Source organism: Polypterus senegalus, chromosome 1 (assembly GCF_016835505.1).
Source record: "Polypterus senegalus isolate Bchr_013 chromosome 1, ASM1683550v1, whole genome shotgun sequence".
In the NCBI taxonomy this organism is placed as follows: Eukaryota; Metazoa; Chordata; class Cladistia; order Polypteriformes; family Polypteridae; genus Polypterus; species Polypterus senegalus.
The window spans coordinates 171,676,853-171,697,588 of record NC_053154.1 but is presented as its reverse complement, the minus strand read 5'-3'; the positions used below and the strand labels follow the sequence as shown (position 1 = coordinate 171,697,588).

The 20,736-nt window shown below is 41.1% G+C and overlaps 1 protein-coding gene across 1 annotated transcript in view; it reads right to left on the bottom strand.

Moving 5' to 3' along the window:
- The window catches only part of LOC120535275 (espin-like protein), a 128,128-nt gene that overhangs the window by 100,925 nt on the left and 6,467 nt on the right, over positions 1-20,736 (bottom strand). The window contains exons 2-3 of the mRNA XM_039763007.1: positions 12,471-12,661; positions 671-857 (exon numbers count right to left, since the gene is read on the bottom strand). Of these exons, the coding sequence (XP_039618941.1) occupies positions 671-857; positions 12,471-12,661 (378 nt within the window). The remainder of the gene's footprint in view (positions 1-670; positions 858-12,470; positions 12,662-20,736) is intronic.

The window sequence follows — 20,736 nt, the reverse complement described above, 5'->3', positions numbered from 1 at the left end:
TTTGAAGCCAACCAACACAGACCAGGCACCAACATCCCAGTGTTGGATGGATTTTTGTGACATGAAAGGTACGTGTTTTAGTAATCATTTGCAACAGAGAGACAGACATTATTAGTTACAGTAGGTAAGTTCAAGTTTACAATAGTCTGCATACATGGAGGAAAATTTTAATATGGCCTCAAGAGAATTTCATACCAGAAATGCCAGTAAAATATAATAATTATTTAGTAGTATTTATGAGGCTTTTCTGCTTCCAGCACAGGGAATAGACCTGCTACAGTTGTGCAGGGGCACAGAGACATCTTTTCATTATTGTGTGCTTTATGATGTTATGGTAAAACGTTGCTGCCACTTCACCAGAAACTTATCTGATTCCTCAACTTATTTACTGAACTGCTTGGTCCAATTTTAGGTTTGCTAGAATCCAGATCTTCTCCTGTCCTGGATGGGAGGCCACTTACTACAAATGTCAGTGCCTAGAAATGGAAATAATTTTCTTTAGCTTTACTTTTTCCATGCTACCTTTATAACCACATGGGGATATTTAACCTAGGTATATAATAGTCCTCCTGAATGTGCTATTAACAAATAAGGTGACAAAAGAAGTCCCAAACACAAAAAAGGCGTATGTTCACTAAATGTGGACATCCTCAGACCACTTCACACTCACCAGCCAGACGACCAAGGCGTGATGTCCCATATGTGCTGCAGCATGAAGAACTGTCATACCATCATGGGCTCGCAAATGGACATCAGCTCCGCAGTCCTTCACGAGGAACTCAACGATGTGCAAGTGCCCTTCCTGACATGCCAAATATAGGGGTGTGGCGCCATTCCTCGTCTGTCTGTTCACAGATCTGTTGAAACGAACAATGCAGCAGCAAAGATATTACAAGCTTTTTAATGTGTTCAGTTCAAATAGGTTTGCCAATAGTTTATCAGTTTCTCCTTCTAATGATTCTAAAGTGGCAATAACCTGCTAAAGAAAACAACTGTATGATGCTACTCAGCAATCTCCATTCATCCAGTTCTGAGACACCATTTAACAAAACAAAACTCTCTATGCTATCCTAACATGAAGTCTAGTTATTATATTTACTTCATAACATGTGAGACAGAGACTGTTCTGGATGCTACTGTAGGTGAAGTCAAAGTCAAAATGCGAACAAGAGTAAAACAAACTAAACAGTCTGAGGTGAATTTCACAAATGTCCTGAAATACTAAGCACTATAATTGTCATAATCTACATTAATGGACCACTTGTATCTGTATTTGGTATGGACATGGTCTGTAACATTTTAGTGTTGTACCAGTAATACTATTTTGAATTATAGTTTCACCACTGGCACCTCTGTTTTATGACGTTTTTCCTATTGCTTGGTTGTTTTCAGAAATGATGTCAATTGCCAGTGGTGGGATTGGATGGTGTTGTGACAACACATGAACTTGACTGAAGTTTCAAAGCATCCAATACAGATTAGCATTATATTTGATTAGAACTGAAAAAACAAATCTTACGTTCTGTATTAGATAGGGGCAAAGACAATACACAGTTACAACCTCTTGGCAATGTTTATTTTGACCATCATTCTGATTCTGTGTTTAGACTTTGATGCCCAATTCTTGTTGCTTTTTGTTTTTTTTTGTTCCTGACTCTCGCCTGTGTACTTCACCCCAATTCTGTTTACCCTTTCCTGGTGCTTCCACTCTGGTTGCACCCTTTTGTGTTAAATACCAGGCACTTTCCTTTCTCAAGTTCTCTAAGTGTACAGGAAATTCTACGATGACCCCATATAGATTTTTATTGGTAACTACATTTGTCTTGTTCTTTTCAAGATCATAACATAAACACTGGACAACAAAGTTTTCCTCCTAAAAAAACTTTTAGGAATTCAGCTTCAAGCTGAACAAAAATATATTTTTAGATTGACTGTATCACATAGGAATTTAGAGAAACAAATTAACATTTATTGAATTTAGTTTGTTTAATCACTTAATGATGCTGACATTTTCCACTAGTTCAACTGGGCTATAAATATTTCACTGCTGATTTCAGTTTGTACTTAGCATCTGATACTTCTCTTTTCATTGTCCAACAATAGTTGTCCAGCATTGACATGTTTCATTTGCCCTGATCCCACTTTTCCATTCTTGCAATGTTCTGGTGAAACTTTTCAACATGTTCACTGACTCCACCAACATCAGTATGGAAGAAATCTAAGTGTGAAAATAACTCTTTAGCGACATGTTGCACTTCATTGGTTTTGTATGCTTGGAGCATGTTGTTAACCTGCTGGACAGAGTTTGTTGTTCGTTAGTTGCCAAGCAAATTTCCAATAACATCCTTAAATGCATTCCATTTGATTTCCTCCAGCCCATTTAGCAGATCTTTAAACAAGTTGTCATTGATGACATGCCTGATTTGTGAACCAACAAAAATGCTTTCCTTAATCCTGGCATCAGTTATTTATCTCAGATGTAGAAATCCTTGACTTTCCTTGTTCGTTGCCTCCACAAATGTTTTCATTAGTCCATGGTTTACAGTGCATCCGGAAAGTATTCACAGCGCATCACTTTTTACAGATTTTGTTATGTTACAGCCTTATTCCAAAATGGATTTAATTATTTTTTTTCCTCAGAATTCTACACCCAACACCCCATAATGACAACATGAAAAAAGTTTACTTGAGATTTTTGCAAATTTATTAAAAATAAAAAAACTGAGAAAGCACATGTACATAAGTATTCACAGCCTTTGCCATGAAGCTCAAAATTGAGCTCAGGTGCATCCTGTTTCCCCTGATCATCCTTGAGATGTTTCTGCAGCTTAATTGGAGTCCACCTGTGGTAAATTCAGTTGATTGGACATGATTTGGAAAGGCACACACCTGTCTATATAAGGTCCCACAGTTGACAGGTCATGTCAGAGCACAAACCAAGCATGAAGTCAAAGGAATTGTCTGTAGACCTCTGAGACAGGATTGTCTCGATGCACAAATCTGGGGAAGGTTACAGAAAAATTTCTGCTGCTTTGAAGGTCCCAATGAGCACAGTGGCCTCCATCATCCGTAAGTGGAAGAAGTTCGAAACCACCAGGACTCTTCCTAGAGCTGGCCATCTAAACTGAGCAATTGGAGGAGAAGGGCCTTAGTCAGGGATGTGACCAAGAACCCGATGGTCACTCTGTCAGAGCTCCAGAGGTCCTCTGTGGAGAGAGGAGAACCTTCCAGAAGGACAACCATCTCTGCAGCAATCCACCAATCAGGCCTGTGTGGTAGAGCGGCCAGACGAAAGCCACTCCTTAGTAAAAGGCACATGGCAGCCTGCCTGGAGTTTGCCAAAAGGCACCTGAAGGACTCTCAGACCATGAGAAACAAAATTATCTGGTCTGATGAGACAAAGATTGAACTCTTTGGTGTGAATGCCAGGTGTCACGTTTGGAGGAAACCAGGCATCGCTCATCACCAGGCCAATACCATCCCTACAGTGAAGCATGGTGGTGGCAGCATCATGCTGTGGGGATGTTTTTCAGCGGCAGGAGCTGGGAGACTAGTCAGGATAAAGGGAAAGATGACTGCAGCAATGTACAGAGACATCCTAGATAAAAACCTGTTCCAGAGTGCTCTTGACCTCAGATTGGGGCGACGGTTCATCTTTCAGCGGGACAACGACCCTAAGCACACAGCCTAGATATCAAAGGAGTGGCTTCAGGACAACTCTGTGAATGTCCTTGAATGGCCCCCACAGAGCACAGACGTGAATCCGATTGAACATCTCTGACGAAATCTTAAAATGGCTGCGCACCGACGCTTCCCATCCAACCTCATGGAGCTTGAGAGGTGCTACAAAGAGGAACGGGCGAAACTGTCCAAGGATAGATGTGCCAAACTTGTGGCATCGTATTCAAAAAGACTTGAGCCTGTCACTGCTGCCAAAGGTGCATCGACAAAGTATCGAGAAAAGGCTGTGAATACTTATGTACATGTGATTTCTCAGTTTTTTATTTTTAATAAATTTGCGAAAACCTCAATTAAACTTTTTTCACGTTGGCATTATGGGGTGTTGTGTGTAGAATTCTGAAGAAAAAAATGAATTTAATCCATTTTAGAATAAGGCTGTAACATAACAAAATGTGGATGCACTGTATATGAAGAGGACAGAAAACATATATTTTGGGTCAAAAGGTATGTCATGTGTTACATGTGGTTCTGCCTTGCAACCAAATGCTTACAGGGCTGTCAGTTCTTTTAAATTTAATGAGATGCTTTACCATGGCTGAGCCATTCACAGTACTTTGTACCCCTGAGCTGCATTCCTGCTAGCAGTACCATTACTTTTAGATAACCACAGATGTTCCAGTTGTAGTTATTGTACCATGTATGTATACTTAGCATAAGAGAGGAAATCATTAAAATAGATGATCGCAAAAAACATGATATAGAAAATTTAAAGGTAACTTTTTAAATTTGCAAGCCAAAATCCAAAAGATACACTCAAAAGTGGGGTGGCACGGTGGCGCAGTGGTAGCGCTGCTGCCCCGCAGTTAGGAGACCCGGGTTCGCTTCCCGGGTCCTCCCTGCGTGGAGTTTGCATGTTCTCCCCGTGTCTGCGTGGGTATCCTCCGGGCGCTCCGGTTTCCTCCCACGATCCAAAGACATGCAGGTTAGGTGGATTGGCGATTCTAAATTGGCCCTAGTGTGTGCTTGGTGTGTTTGTGTGTGTCCTGTGGTGGGTTGGCACCCTGCCCAGGATTGGTTCCTGCCTTGTGCCCTGTGTTGCCTGGGATTGGCTCCAGCAGACCCCTGTGACCCTGTATTCGGATTCAGCGGATTAGAAGATGGATGGATGGACACTTAAAAGTTGTCAAGAAGCAAAATCTTTGTTGTCCAGTGAAATTTTTTCATTTAAATTTTACTACCTTTCATGTTTTAACAAAGTTCAGGCACGCTATAGCTGCAGAGCTCATCCTGTTGTGACTTCACAAGGAAATGTGTAAGTATGTGTCTGGCAGCTGCATCCTCATTTATGGCTCCTACTGAAGCACTGTATAAATAGTAAACATGCAAACTTCATAAAGACTAGCAAATACTCAAAACAACAGAGTAGTAAAAAAGTTATTTAAATAAATGCTGAATGGGAAATACTAACAATAACACAAAAATTATATTATTAAGCTGCAAAACCTGACAGGCAAAGCACTACTTTTTGTCCTAATATGTACGGTTAACTGACGGACACCTGTATATGTTTCTTTCAGCCTTGTTTTGCTATATGTTTGAGATGCAAATAAGAGATAGAGAGTAGGATAGGGACAGTTAATTCAGGACACGTTTTATACTATTTGCCACTAGGGGAAAATAATAAAGAAAGAAAATATGATTTTAATTTTTCCAAACCTGATTGGATTGATTCCATCATTAAGGTTTTGCCAAGGATTTATCTAGGCTTGAGACTGGCACCAAATTGGACTGGTTTGCCCATATGGTTTATATCAAGATGTATGTGTGGAGTTACAAAAAAGAACAGCAATATAGCAGACTACACATTAATGAACATATTTAAAATATATGAAATTGTTTAAAAGGCAGAACATAAAACAATTAACTGAATGCACATCAATTTCAATTGACTGTCAAGAGTTGATAGATAGTAGAGCAGGGATTTACTCCTAAACTATTATGTACCAAAGAGGCAAAATACATATCAAACAAAAGATATTTAATATAACTAAAATATAAGTATACAGGAGGATGCAGGGTCTTGAAGTAAAATGATACAAATGAGGGAAAAATAATAAACCTGACTAATTAAGTAATAATTCTCTTATCTATTTGGTCTGGTGGCAGACCACCTAGCCTACCTGGACATACTACTTGCCTTTCTCTGATCACTCCTGCTGCCTTTCTTTTGCCTCTCATTTTCCTTCTTCAAAAAAGTAAACTCTTGTCAATACTCCTCCTGACAGCTACATTTGTCAGGCCTGTAGTGAGGATGTCCATTTACATCCCTTCCTGGAACTACTGTATTTCAGAGTGAAGCCAATATATGACTTCCTGAGATGCTGGAGAATAACTGCTGTTATTCATAACATCCCCAGGAGTCCCTGTAACCCCAGATTCCAGTCTTCTATTAAAAGGTAATTCCTGGGCACCTGGACATCATAATGGAGAGCAGGGAGACATACTATATAGTAGATAAATCTATCATAATGGCATATACTTCCCACTGTACCACAGTGTTTTGAAGTTACACTGGTGTCCCAAGAGTTTCTATAACTAATTTTGAGGGGTGGCACTCCCTTTCAGTGGTGACCTTTTATAACTGGCAATCATAATATTGTCAGTGTCCAGAAGATGTTTTACTGGCTGACTCGTGTGCTGTACCATGACAGTGTTGATTTAATTATGGTCCAAACAAGGGCTCTCTTTTAACTGGGAAAATGGGTTCCACATGAATGAATTCCAAATGAAATTATGGAGTATGACTCCAAAATAAGTAACAGAAGACTACTAGCAAGAAATAGTAAATTATTTTGAGTTTTGATAAAGATCCTACAAGAAGCAAATTTTCTTTTAATCTTTTATTTAGTAGTTTTGCTAAATAGAGAAATCCACACTTGAGGACACCCGTGGAAAAAATAAGATGATTCAAGATAAAAAAGCCAAGAAGGAAGCTATTTATTCAGAGCAACAAAGATATTTAAAAGCATTGCCTAGGCATGTTAATGAAACAGAGACCCTGCCATTATTTAAAACACAACAGGATGAAATGCTACAAGAACTTCATTAAACACACACAGCCTGATGACTGAGTGTGCAGCTGTCATATGTGCTGGTGGCGTCTGAATGAATTGCTTACTTCATTAGTGTGTCAGCACCTGTAAAACTTATCATCAAATGAATTCTGTCTCTGTGAGACAGCTGTAGGGCTGTCTATTATGCCATTATACCATCTTAGTTTTGCCATCATTAAACTCATTGCTATTCACTTATTCCTACACACATACACACACACACACACACACACACATTAAAGTCTCATCTCATTAAAGATTTGTTTTTGCTTTTCCTTGTATAGTAAAACAAAATCTGATATGTTCTATTGTTGATATTTGTTGGCCTGAAAAACTGAGGATGTATTATGGATAGATCTATGGATGAAATGTTTGATTATCAATAGATTCTTGTGTAGCTTTTAATTATGCATAATTGGATAGATAAGCAGATGTAAGAATATATGGACAGCTGTCTTCATCATATGGCAGGTCACTTCATAGTTATATGTTTAGAATAATGGGTGAGGAAAGGCAGGGTGAATGAATCCAAGGATTTAAGAATAATGGCTAGATTGAATGGCCTTTTATGTCTGGCAATAGCTGTGCCAGTCAGTCAACTGACTGGAAAATGGGACTTGTCATCCCTATCTGGAAAAGAAAGGGTTATTGCCTGGATTGTGACAACTACAGGGGGACAACATTGCTCTCAGTGCTGGGTAAGGTCCTTACTAGGTTCGTCCTCAATTGGATCCGTGATAACTTGCTCACCTACCAGCGACCGGAACAGTCTGCTTTTATGCCTAAGAAGTCATCTACAATCGACCGCATCTTGGCATTGAGGGTTCTCATGGAGCCCAAATGCGAATATCAGCAGAGTTTCTTTGCAGCCTTTATCAATTTTTGTAAAGCGTGGGGCATCTGTTGTCAAAGAAAGATTCACTGATCTTGACTTTGCTGGCAATGCTGTGATGTTCGCTGAGTCAGTACAGGCTATGATCGGGGCGCTAGAGAGACTAGGTGAGGAGTCTGAGTGTCTGGGCTTGCAAGTGTCCTGGATAAAAACCAAGATCCAGGCCTTTAATGACCTCTTGGGCACAGCCATCAGCAGTGTGTCTGTCTGCAGTGTCTGTCTGCAGAGAGAGGGTCGACCTTGTCAAGAGGTTTACTTACCTTGGTAGTGACATTCATGTATCTGGTAACTCTTTCTATGAAGTCAGTAGATGGATTGAGAGAGCATGGGGGGTCAAAGAGGTCTCTGGAAAGGGATGTGTGGCGATTCCAATATCTATGCAAAAGGACGAAGGTCCAAGTCTTTAGAGTCCGGGTGCTTCCTGCCTTGCTATATGTTTGTGAGAAATGGATGCTATCCAGTGACCTAAGACAAAGATTGGACTCCTTTGGTACTGTGTCTCTTCACCGTTGGTCTGACTATGTGTCGAATGAGCAGTTGCTAATGGAGTCCCGAATGAGGCACATTACCTGCATTGTGAGGGAGCTTCAGTTACAGCACTACAGCCATGTGGTGCAATTCCCCGAGGGTGATCCGGCTCACAGAATCCTCATTGTTGAGGACCTGAGTGGCTAAACTAGGCCAAGGGGATGGCCACATAACACCTGGCTCCGGAAGATAGAGGATCATTTCTGGAGGGTGGGACTGGAATGAGTGACTACCTGGGGGGTTACCAACCAGAATCCCAAGCTGTTTCGTCATGTGGTGGGTGCGTCAACGCACTGTACCAGTGCATGCTCTCCAACCCTACCTGACTAGCAGTGCTACCCATCTGAGATGGGTCAAAATTTAAATAATCTCAACACTAATGTTTGGAATGTATTTTGTAATGTATGTATTAATAAACTGCGGTGGGCTGGCACCCTGCCCAGGGTTTGTTTCCTGCCTTGCTCCCTGTATTGGCTGGGATTGGCTCCAGCAGACCCCTGTGACCCTGTAGTTAGGATATAGCAGGTTGGATAATGGATGGATGGATGGATATATTAATAAAATACATTGCATTTGTCACTCCAACAGATGGCAGAGACACAAAAACATTTGCAGTAGTAAAATGCATTACTACAAATGTTTTTGATACACAATGTAATGTAATACATTTGTCTCTGCTATATGCCGTTTTGTTTGGGAGACATTAAAGCAGTATTAATGAGTGTGAGATGTGAGTGCCATCTGTTGGAATGCCAAATGCAATTTGATTACTAAAAATGTTTGTGATGAGTCATCTGTTGGAATGTCAGAGACATAGCAAACTGACAGACAAAAAGACACTTATCCTATTATTAAGATGGATATTGCATAGATCTTACAGTTTTAGAATGTTCTGTGATATCTGAAATTCAGCTAGGTTTCAGATATGCTTGTTTCTTTTGCCTGTGATTCTGTCATTTTGTTCTGGTTCAGTACATTTCATCCATCTGTGAACGTGGCATGGAAAGCCACAGTCTATGCTGACAGTATTGTGTCCCAGTCCTTTGCAGGACATATATATTCGTGCACACAAGAACACTAAACAATGCTGCATGGCTTTGGAAAGTGGGATTATAACTAGAGTACCTAGAGAAATCCACACAGATGTAGAGAGAACGTTCAAACTCCACAAGCTGTGATCAAGCCAGGAGTTGAGCACTAGGTTAGGGTTATCAGAGACTTAAATTAATCCCTATAAATAAGCATATGTGCACAAGTGAGTATGCTTTGTAATGAATTGAGGTCATATCCAGAATTTGTTCCTCCTTGTGCTTAAATTTGCCAGCCTTAGCTAAAGGAAAAAACAGGTCCACTTAAATTAAACTAACTAAAACAAACATAGAAGAAACATATTTTCTCATTGTATTTTAACAGAAAACATACATATCCACTTTTTAATCCACATTCCAAATACATGGTAAATTCTGAATTTTAAATTTTTCCAATGTGTCTGTGAATATACCATGTGATGGACTAGTGGCCTGTCCAGGGCTGGTTTCTGTCATGGAGCTATTGCTGTTCACCCATGAACCTTAATTGAATTAAGCCGATTTGATGTCATGTTATGTTATATTGTCAGTATCTATCTGTCTGATGTCTTTGAAAGCAGCTGCTGCCCACCACTGACCTGCTGTTTACAGCTCGATCACATTACAAACTGTAATGCACACACCAGGCACACTGTTTTTGGACAGCCCCAAGTACTAGCGTCTGTTTACTGATCTGTCAACAGTGCGCTAATTATAGTCCCAAAGGCTTACCAGGATAGATTTAACTCACATGGGATGGCCGACTGACAAATAACCAAGTAGCACGAGTGCTGAAAATCTCATTATCTTTTTTACAGCCTCATTTGCCTGTATAGCAAAGCGATACTTTTGATAGCTTTAATATTTTACAAAACATTTTTATATTCCTGGAGACATCGCTTAAATTTTCAAAATACCTAATTTCAAAAAGATAAATGCTTACTCTCTTTATTTTGGACTGCTTTAAAGCTATGCATTTTTTCAATATTTGATGAGTGGGTTACTCCCCTGCCACTTTTCCCCTTTGAAAACTCAATGTGTTTAAAAACATACTTAAACTAATCTACTTCAGGGATATGGTGGTGGTGGTGGTGGTCGGTGCGGTTGTGTCGGGTGCGCAGGGGGGTGACGTCTATTACAACAAGGCAAGAATTAGCTCTGGAAGAGGCACAAGTCCACTACAGTGTCCACCCATAAACCCTTGTAACCCAGAGATATTTTAAAATCATCAAAACTTCACATGACAATGACAGGCAGAGATGGCTTGGATCCATCAGACAGCGGCAGTGATCAGCACAACTGTGCCACCCAGTTTAAAGGTAATTTGAATTTTTAGATGCACCATTTAGAGATCGTATTGTATTCAGTACAACATGATAAAGAAGATCTTTGGATGTGGTCATTGACAACACAGTAATGTAATGGTGACTCACAAGCCCAGGTTATGTTAATTCAGTGACTGCAGGTCTGTCTCTGGGGGCTCATTTAGCTGGTTCAAACATTCACAAATATCAAATTCAGTCCCCTCACCGGCGCTGTTAGGTACTGTATACAGGAGCAGACCAACCGTCACGTTATTCTGGGTGTGCTCCCAGCAGGGCCTGGGAAAACAAGGAGCCTTTTTACCAATCCATAACTTGATGAAACAATCCTGTGTACTGAAAGCAAGACTGGGTAATACCCCACAGCAGGGTGTCTATATGATTTATTGTTAGGAGCATGATCATCTTTCTGTTAAGGTCCTAAGTCCCCCATGGGGCATGTAAGGGTCTTAATCTGGGCATTGCTGAATACTGTTACTTTTTGGATTTTTGAGATTTTATCGCACCATACTCCATAGCTTTCAAATGTCCTTTTTACCATTTTAGTCTGGAGTTATTGGAAAGTGGCTCACTAGTGTGTCTATATAGGGTGGTCCAGATCTAATTATGCAGATCCAGATCGTCTGGATGACTTTGATTTATGCGGGGACAATTCCGGTTTGGCGCGAAGACGATTCTTCATGTCGTCAGTTCGCACACTTCTTAATGGTCCGGGATTTTTCGGGTGATTTTCTATGTAATAAACATAATAGGTTATAGCGTAATGAAAATTGCATAATCAGATCTGGACCAGCCTATAATTTCTGACCTGCGCCCTTGGATAAACTCCTGATCCCCTCAACACTGTAATGAACTTTAGTGGATATGTGAAAAAATGAATGGCTTTATATAGGTCTTTTATACTTTTTCCCTTGCCTTCCCTGATAATGAAAACTGTGTAATACAGTACATAAACAACAAACAAAAACTTCAGAAGGGTAAAAGTCAAGATGTTCATGAGGCTGCCACTGACATGACTTTCTCCACTTTTGCAGTGGGTCATGTTTGGGTCATCTACAAACAGATTATTTACATACCTGGATACTATTGCAGCATGTTTGCCCATCTCTAAGCTGTGCCTTCCGTGCAATTCATTAAAAATAGAAACATAAATTAATAAATAAATAATACACTCGTACAGCTTTGCAGCATCTCATCTCTGGAAGTCAGCCCATGAAATGCTCAAAAGTTCAAATCAAGACTGCATTGGCTAATCATATACCTTTGTACATCCCGTTTCAGCAGATAGCAAATACTCGCTGTACTACATGATAACCATGAACAAATTACCTCTGATCACTGTTTATAGAGTTGTACTTCCCAGCATGTTTATCAATGTGATGTTTGATTACCTCCAATAACCATTCAGCTCTGAAGTCCAAACCGCTCAAATCATATTTTTCTAAGCATCATATAATTATTCATTCAATCACACAGTCAACCAACCAATGAATGAACAAATGAATACATTCATCAAGCAAGCAACCTTTATTGCTAGTAGCATTTTTAATAATGAAATGCATTACATATGCATCAGTCAATCAATACTTTAGGGTTTCACTCGGTCACTTCTGACTTTATATAACTTCTTTCATTATAATGTACAAATTGGACCTTTTCCTAATTAAAATATGACAGGATGCTGTAGAAAGCAACCAGCCTAACTAAAATAAACAAGACAACAACGTGTATAGCAGTAAGTTTACAGAATACAATAAAATAGGCATACTGGACATGGCAACTCACTTTCATCCACTATGATCATCACGACAGTCAGGTGACTTGCTTCACATCCTGGCTAAACTGCAAAGAGAAGTCAGTCTCTTACCTGGGTGCCTGATCGATGAGTAATTTGAGACAGGTTAAGTCTCCCCTGGCTGCAGCATAGTGGGCAGGTAGAGCGCCACAGTCAGTCTCCAGCTCAGCATTGCTCCCTGCTTGCATGAGCCACTGGACCAGATCTCTGTGACCAAAGCGAGTGGCCAGGTGTAAGAGGGTCGCCCCTGAACTGTCCTGGTCCTGCAACACACATAAGCCATGAGTCTCAATCTGATATTCAAACACCTTTTAATCATCAAAGCTCATCTTTAGAAATGAAAGGAAAAGGTTAGCTTGTTTTACAGTAATTAAATAGATGTGCTGGTGTTGTGTTTAAACATTGATGGAGGGGCACAATCCAATTTATAAAGGGGTAACAGAGAAGGGTGGGACAGAGGCTGAAAGAAACTGAACTAATGAAAGAGAGCTTGTATATTTAATGAAAAATTAAGTAATTCGGGGTGTTAATAACAATATAAATATCTTTCTCCAGCATACTGATGCTGAATTTTTCACTGCAGTGCTTCTCTTAGGACTGGCTGCTGATAACTATAAAACCTTCTTGAAAACCTATACTGGTTTTTTTGGAACATGCTGTTGCTCCTAGCCATATGCTGTTAGTTTTCTTTGGTGGTGAACCAAACTCTCTTCAGCTTCTCAAATGCAGCATTCCTATTTGGTCCAATTCAACTTACTAAATTGGGGTATCAGTACAGCCTTATGTTCCTTTTATATGATACTACCTGTCACCCGCAGCTCTGCCCATGTAGTAGTGAAACAGGACAAACTTTCCATTCATCCATTATCCAACCTGCTATATCCTAACTACAGGGTCACGGGGGTCTGCTGGAGCCAATCCCAGCCAACACAGGACACAAGGCAGGAAACAAACCCCGGGCAGGGCGCCAGCCCACTGCAGAGGACAAACTTTAAAAACCAATAAAAAAAAAAAAGTAATTTTGGCCAAGTGGAAGGTAGGTACACTCATACATCAAACGTTGGCACTTTATCTGATCATGTTCAGCTCTGACGAGAGAGTGTTCCATCCCACCACACCTAACCCGTGTGGGGGGAAAATCATGTGGCCGTGATATCTCTGACAATCAGCAGTTACCCTCTAAAACAGACGCAGCTCTGATCTCTCTCTCAAAAATGTCAAACATTACTCCTTAACAATCTGTAGATTAAGCTGTAAGCTAAGCGGAGGAAAGGTATGTTCCAACACGTGCCGAGATCGACTTGAACGAAGGCTGGTGCACAGCCTCTCACTCAGATTTCTGCAAATAAATCGGTACCGCAAGTGAACTATGATACTTAGCGTGATGAGAGAAGTCGCAAAATCAACTGGCATGTTCAAGCAAATTATAGAAAAGGTCCTGATCTAAATCTGTTAAGTAGTTCTCTCGTGAAAAGCAGACAAAGTCCAGGCCTCTCATACACTCTGCCTTTTTCTTCAGGCCGCCTCCACTCTCTCTTCTCCTGCTTCGTCCTCTCCTCGCCCGACTCCAGCCCTGAATGAAGGGAGTCGGCCCCTTTTATAAGTACCCGGATGTGCTCCAGGTGTGTTCCGGCAACCTCACACCGACACGCCCCAGTGTGGCGGGAGTGCCAGCTGCAACCCCAGAAGCACTCTGGGTGTCCCTGCCCTTCTTCCCCCCGGCACTTCCGGGTGTGGCGGAAGTGCTGAGGTCCAGGGTCTCCAAGGCACTGGGGCGCCCCCTAGCAGTGACCATGGGCCCCTACAGGGTTGAGCTTCAAAGCTCTGTACCCATGGGCCCCATAGCAACCAGGGTGGCTGGCCCCACGTGGTCTGAGGTGGGCGTACGCCCTCTCTGGTCCTCCAAGGCGTCCCGGCCAGGTCATCGCCCCAGGCATCTGCCACAATATATATATACACTTACCTAAAGGATTATTAGGAACCCCTGTTCAATTTCTCATTAATGCAATTATCTAATCAATCACATGGCAATTGCTTCAATGCATTTAGGGGTGTGGTCCTGGTCAACACAATCTCCTGAACTCCAAACTGAATGTCAGAATGGGAAAGAAAGGTGATTTAAGCAATTTTGAGGGTGGCATGGTTGTTGGTGCCAGATGGGCCGGTCTGAGTATTTCACAATCTGCTCAGTTACTGGGATTTTCACGCACAACCATTTCTAGGGTTTACAAAGAATGGTGTGAAAATGGAAAAACATCCAGTATGTGGCAGTCCTGTGGGCGAAAATGCCTTGTTGATGCTAGAGGTCAGAGGAGAATGGGCCGATTGATTCAAGCTGATAGAAGAGCAACTTTGACTGAAATAACCACTCGTTACAACCGAGGTATGCAGCAAAGCATTTGTGAAGCCACAACATGCACAACCTTGAGGTGGATGGGCTACAACAGCAGAAGACCACACCGGGTACCACTCATCTCCACTACAAATAGGAAAAAGAGGCTACAATTTGCATGAGCTCACCAAAATTGGACAGTTGAAGACTGGAAAAATGTTGCCTGGTCTGATGAATCTCAATTTCTGTTGAGACATTCAAATGGTAAAGTCAGAATTTGGCGTAAACAGAATGAGAACATGGATCCATCATGCCTTGTTACCACTGTGCAGGCTGGTGGTGGTGGTGTAATGGTGTAGGGGATGTTTTCTTGGCACACTTTAGGCCCCTTAGTGCCAATTGGGCATCGTTTAAATGCCACGGGCTACCTGAGCATTGTTTCTGACCATGTCCATCCCTTCATGACCACCATGTACCCATCCTCTGATAGCTACTTCCAGCAGGATAATGCACCATGTCACAAAGCTCGAATCATTTCAGATTGGTTTCTTGAACATGACAATGAGTTCACTGTACTAAAATGGCCCCCACAGTCACCAGATCTCAACCCAATAGAGCATCTTTGGGATGTGGTGGAACGGGAGCTTCGTGCCCTGATGTGCATCCCACAAATCTCCATCAACTGCAAGATGCTATCCTATCAATATGGGCCAACATTTCTAAAGAATGCTTCCAGCACCTTGTTGAATCAATGCCATGTAGAATTAAGGCAGTTCTGAAGGCGAAAGGGGGTCAAACACTATATTAGTATGGTGTTCCTAATAATCCTTTAGGTGAGTGTATATAGAGAGAGAGATAGACAGAGAGAGAAGTTCATCTACAGCACTATACGAAGATTACTTTTGGATACATATTGAATAAGCTCCCTGTCTGCCTTGGGGAAATTCTAACTTTCTTCTTCTGAAACAACCAAAACTAATCTATATCTTGTGAAATCTTCAACTCAGCTTGATAAGCTTGACTCCCTTACACATTATCATACAGTGCCCAGCAGTCCTGAAGTCACTGTCAATATTTCCCTTTTGCTTGATTTACATCTTTCTTCCAGTCAGCTTTTCCAGCAAAAAAATGTTTTTGATTGTTCAACCACACCCTTCCACCTCTGATGCACTTCAAAATCTCACTGCTGGATTACCACCATTCTCTTTCCAATGGCTGTCTTATAGAAAATATTGACAGTCTGCAGATCTAGTGGCAGATCTGGTGGCATGGATCGTGGACTATCTTACAGACAGACCTCAGTATGTGCGTCTCGGGAAATGCAGGTCTCACATTGTGGTCAGCAACATAGGAGCGCCACAGGGGACTGTACTTTCTCCGGTCCTGTTCAGCTTATATACATCGGACTTCCAATACGATTTGGAGTCCTGCCACGTGCAAAAGTTCGCTGACAACACTGCTATCGTGGGCTGCATCAGGAGTGGGCAGGAGGAGGAGTACAGGAAGCTAATCAAAGACTTTGTTAAATGGTGCGACTCAAACCACTTCCACCTGAACACCAGCAAGACCAAGGAACTGGTGGTGGATTTTAGGAGACCCAGGCCCCTCATGGACCCTGTGATCATCAGAGGTGACTGTGTGCAGACGGTGCACACCTACTGTATAAATACCTGGGAGTGCAGCTAGATGACAAATTGGACTGGACTGCCAATACTGATGCTCTATGTAAGAAAGGTCAGAGCAGACTAGCGAGTGCTCTCTTCTACGCGGTGGTGTGCTGGGGAGGCAGCATAAAGAAGAAGGACGTCTCACGCCTGGACAAACTTGTTAGGAAGGCAGGTTCTATTGTAGGAATAAAGCTGGACAGTTTAACATCTGTAGCAAATCGACGGGCGCTAAGCAAACTCCTGTCAATCATGAAGAATCCACTGCATCCACTGAACAGTGTCATTTCCAGGCAGAGGAGCAGCTCCTTGACAGACTGAGGAGATCGTTCCTCCCCCACACTATGCGACTCTTCAATTCCACCCCAGGGAGTAAATATTAACATTACTCAAAGTTATTGTCTGCTTTTACATGCATTTTTATTACTCTTTAATTTAATATTGTTTTATGTATCAGTATACTGCTGCTGGATTATGTGAATTTCCCCTTGGGATTAATAAAGTATCTATCTATCTAGACCTATTTAAAAGTGATAAAACCATTACTCCTTGTCTTGTTCAATGACACTGCTGGACTCCCAGAACCCCTTTTATCTTTCAATATGTTTCCTACAGACACTCAATAGATGGCTGAGATTTTCAGATGTCCTCCTTCTTATTCCTGTACACAACCCCGAGTAAGCACTCACTTACTGTTGTGTCTTTAACTCTGAGGAGTTCTTCCTTTAGCTCTCTCTCCTTCTCTTTCTTATTCTGTCAATCATAATGTTCAAATCAAGCCACACCTCTTTTTGCTTTTGCCTGTTACATTTCCCATTGCCATCAGTGGCGTAGCATGGGTGTCAGCCGCCCGGGGCGGAGGAAAATTTCGCCACCCCCTTATTTAGTTATTTCAATTTAAAAGACTAAAATATACAGTAATTCTTTGCCGCCCCCTAAAAGTGCCGCCTGGGGCGGGCCGCCCTGCCGCCCCTACTACGCTATGCCACTGATTGCCATCCTTAAATCTGTTTAAAATTCTGGGTAATGCAATTCCTATTATAATTCAAGAGTATGTGTATACTTATAATGCATAAATACCTATTTACAGTTTACTTTTGCAGTTAATTAAACACAAATATTTCTGTCTGCATATTATCAGTTGTATAAAGTTACAACACCCTTAGGTCTTTAAGTTAAAATCTTTATTGTTGCAACAATATACAACAATATTCATTTAATGTTACTGTTTTTTCTGATGATGGACGTAGCGAGTATTAGTTCTGCAATCAAACCATATTATTTCTCAAGTGTCATATCAGATAGAAGAGTTGTATATCAGACGAAGAATTTCATGTGAGAAAATGTTTGAACGGCCTTGAACTTCAGCTTTAATGTAAACAAGTTTGTTATTTTGAGAATATTGTGCCAGTTGTGGCATTAGGTATCAAATTCTGTTGCTGAAAAATTCCCTGTATCTGTTTGCTTTGTGTCTTTTCTGAAAAAGTTATCTTGAGAAGTCATGAGAGATTCAAAAATGTATTTGTTCCAACGACTGGGACAGTTTCAATGTGTAGTTTAAAAGCAGGTTTTGACTTAGGAATATCCCATGGAAGCAAAAAGGTACAAACAGTTGATTCAGAAAGTATTCAGTCCACTTCACTTTCTGCACAATTTATTGCGTTGTAGATAATTTAAAACTCAATCACCCATGATGACAAAGTGAAAACAAGGTGAAGTCAAAAAACTCAAACTTAAATATCTCATTCGTATAAGCACTCACACTCTTAAGTCAGTACTTTGTAGAAATCCCTTTGGCTGCAATTCTAGCTCAGTATCTTCTTAGATAAGTCTCTACAAGCTTTGTGCATATAGATTTGATTAGTTTATCCCATTATTCCTGGCAGAACCTCTCAAGCTCTGTTAGACTGGATGGGAACACCTATAAACTGCCATCTTCAGGTCTCTCCACAGATGATCTGTGGAGTTTGGGCTTTTGCTGGGTCACTCAGAGACAGTCAGACACTTGTCACAAAGCCACTCCAGTGTAGTGTTGGCTCTAAGCTTCAGGTCATTGTGGTGCTGAAAGTTGAACTATTGACACAATTTGAAGCCACACGCATTCTGCTGCATATTTCTTTCAAGGACCTCACTGTATTTAGTTGTATTCATCCTTACTTCAATTCTGACCTGTTGATCTGTCCCTGCTGCAGAGAAGCACCCCTATAGCATGATGATGTCACCATATGGCTTCACCATAAGGATGGCATTAGGTAGGTCATCTCCAGACAGAGGAGTAGCTTCAGTGACAGACTTTTGTCACTGTCCTGCTCCACTGACAGACTGAGGAGATCGTTCCTCCCCCACACTATGCGACTCTTCAATTCCACCTGGGGGAGTAAATGCTAACATTCATTTTATTTTAATTTTTTTCATTTTTTTTCATTTTTATTACTATTTAATTTAATATTGTTTCTTTGTATCAGTATACTGCTGCTGGATTATGTGAATTTCCCCTTGGGATTAATAAAGTATCTATCCATTTATCTAAATGTCTTGTCTTTGTCAAATATACTGCTTAGAGTTCTGCCCAAAGAGTTACATTTTTGTATCATTAGACCAGTTTTGGCATAAGTGGCTTCCAGCTAGAAACTCTACAATATGTACTCCATCTCCCATTTCAGCAGAAGACTTCTGAAGCTGTTAGAGTGACCATTGGGTCCTTGATCAAATTCTCTGACCAAGTTCATTTTTGCCCGGTTACTCAGTTTGGCTGCATGGCCAATTCTAGGAGGAGTCCTGGTGGTTCCAAATTTCCATTTCACAATTACTGAGGTCACTGTGCTTCTGAGAACATTTAAACCATTAGAAATTGTTTTATACCCTGGCCCTGATCTATGCATCACGACAAAGAACTATAGAAATTTCCTTTGATTTTGGGGCATGTTTTTTGTCCTGACATGCAGTGTGAACTGTGGGATCTTACATATACACAGGTGAATGACTTTATAAACAATGTCCAATCAATTCAGTCTGCCACAGATGGACTTCAGTCAAGATCTAGACACATCTTAGGGAGAATTAAAGCACATAGGATGCACCTGACCATAATTTGGAGTGCCACAAAAAAGTGTTTGAATAATTATACAAATAGTAGATTTCAGGTTTTGATTTTTAATAAATTTGCACACCTTTCTCATAACACTTTGTCATTATGGGCTATTGAATGTCAGGAACTGCCTATCATTTGCTCCAAGGACATTAAAGATAGAACTCTCAAAAGTGATCCCTGCACCCCTGAGCCTTCTGTTGGCCTTAAAGGTCCAGGTTTCTAAGTCAAAATCCCCTTTACTTACCACATCAGAGTGGCAGTGTATTGCTCAATGTTGTGTCCTGGGAATATGTGTTACCTAGCTGCAAAGAAATGTTGCCACCTCTAGCATTTCCTCCAACTCTTAAGAAGGAGGCCTGGCATTTCTGTTGGTCACCTGTCACCCAGGGAAGAATTTCAAGCTTCCCTCCAAGTTACCTCTCTCTCTCTCTCTCTCTCTCATGCTTTTGTCCCTAAGTAATGCTTTTCAGCACACATACACACACAAAAAGGCCCTGCTGCCCCCTATCACCTCCTGTACTAAACACTAGCATATGTAGGATCTTCTTTGCTTACAATATGTGCGTTTGTGTGCGTCTCCCTCTTCCCTGAGGACTACCCACAGGATTTAGCTCTATCCTGTGCCAGTGTGGTGGTGCTATAGCCACTGATAGCTTTCTTGCCAACCAAAAGCTCTCACATAATATGTACGATTGGCTGATTAGCCTGCTCCCCTTGGGTAGGGACTGCAGTTTCATATTTCACTGCTCTTACACAGATGGCTTCTGTTCTCATGTCATCCCATGACACACACAAAGCAAGTTTCTGATGTACTGTACTCTTTCTGACATGGAGCCCAGAATTCTTTCTTATGATATGACAAACACTTACAATATGTGCCTTAATAGAGAGGATTCTAGACATCATGACAAACACCTATGAAACATATATATTTTAATAAGAATGATTCTATAAAGTGTTAACCAATGAGTGAGACTGTTCCTATATCTTTTTGGCATGATGATGGCACAGTGTTTATAGCCATAGTTGGTTTCAGTAACCAGCCCAGCCATGGTCCAATGGATTTTTTGAAAGCATCCATGTGTCCTTTCATATCTTAAAAAGACACAGTACATGATGGATTGACTGGTGACTTGAAAATGTCCTGAAGAGTATGCAAGTGTGCACTGCAACTAGGCTGCATCCTAGTTACGTTACTATATATTTCAAGCTAATCGGCCACAACTTCTTATGCCCCCTGTAATGGAAATA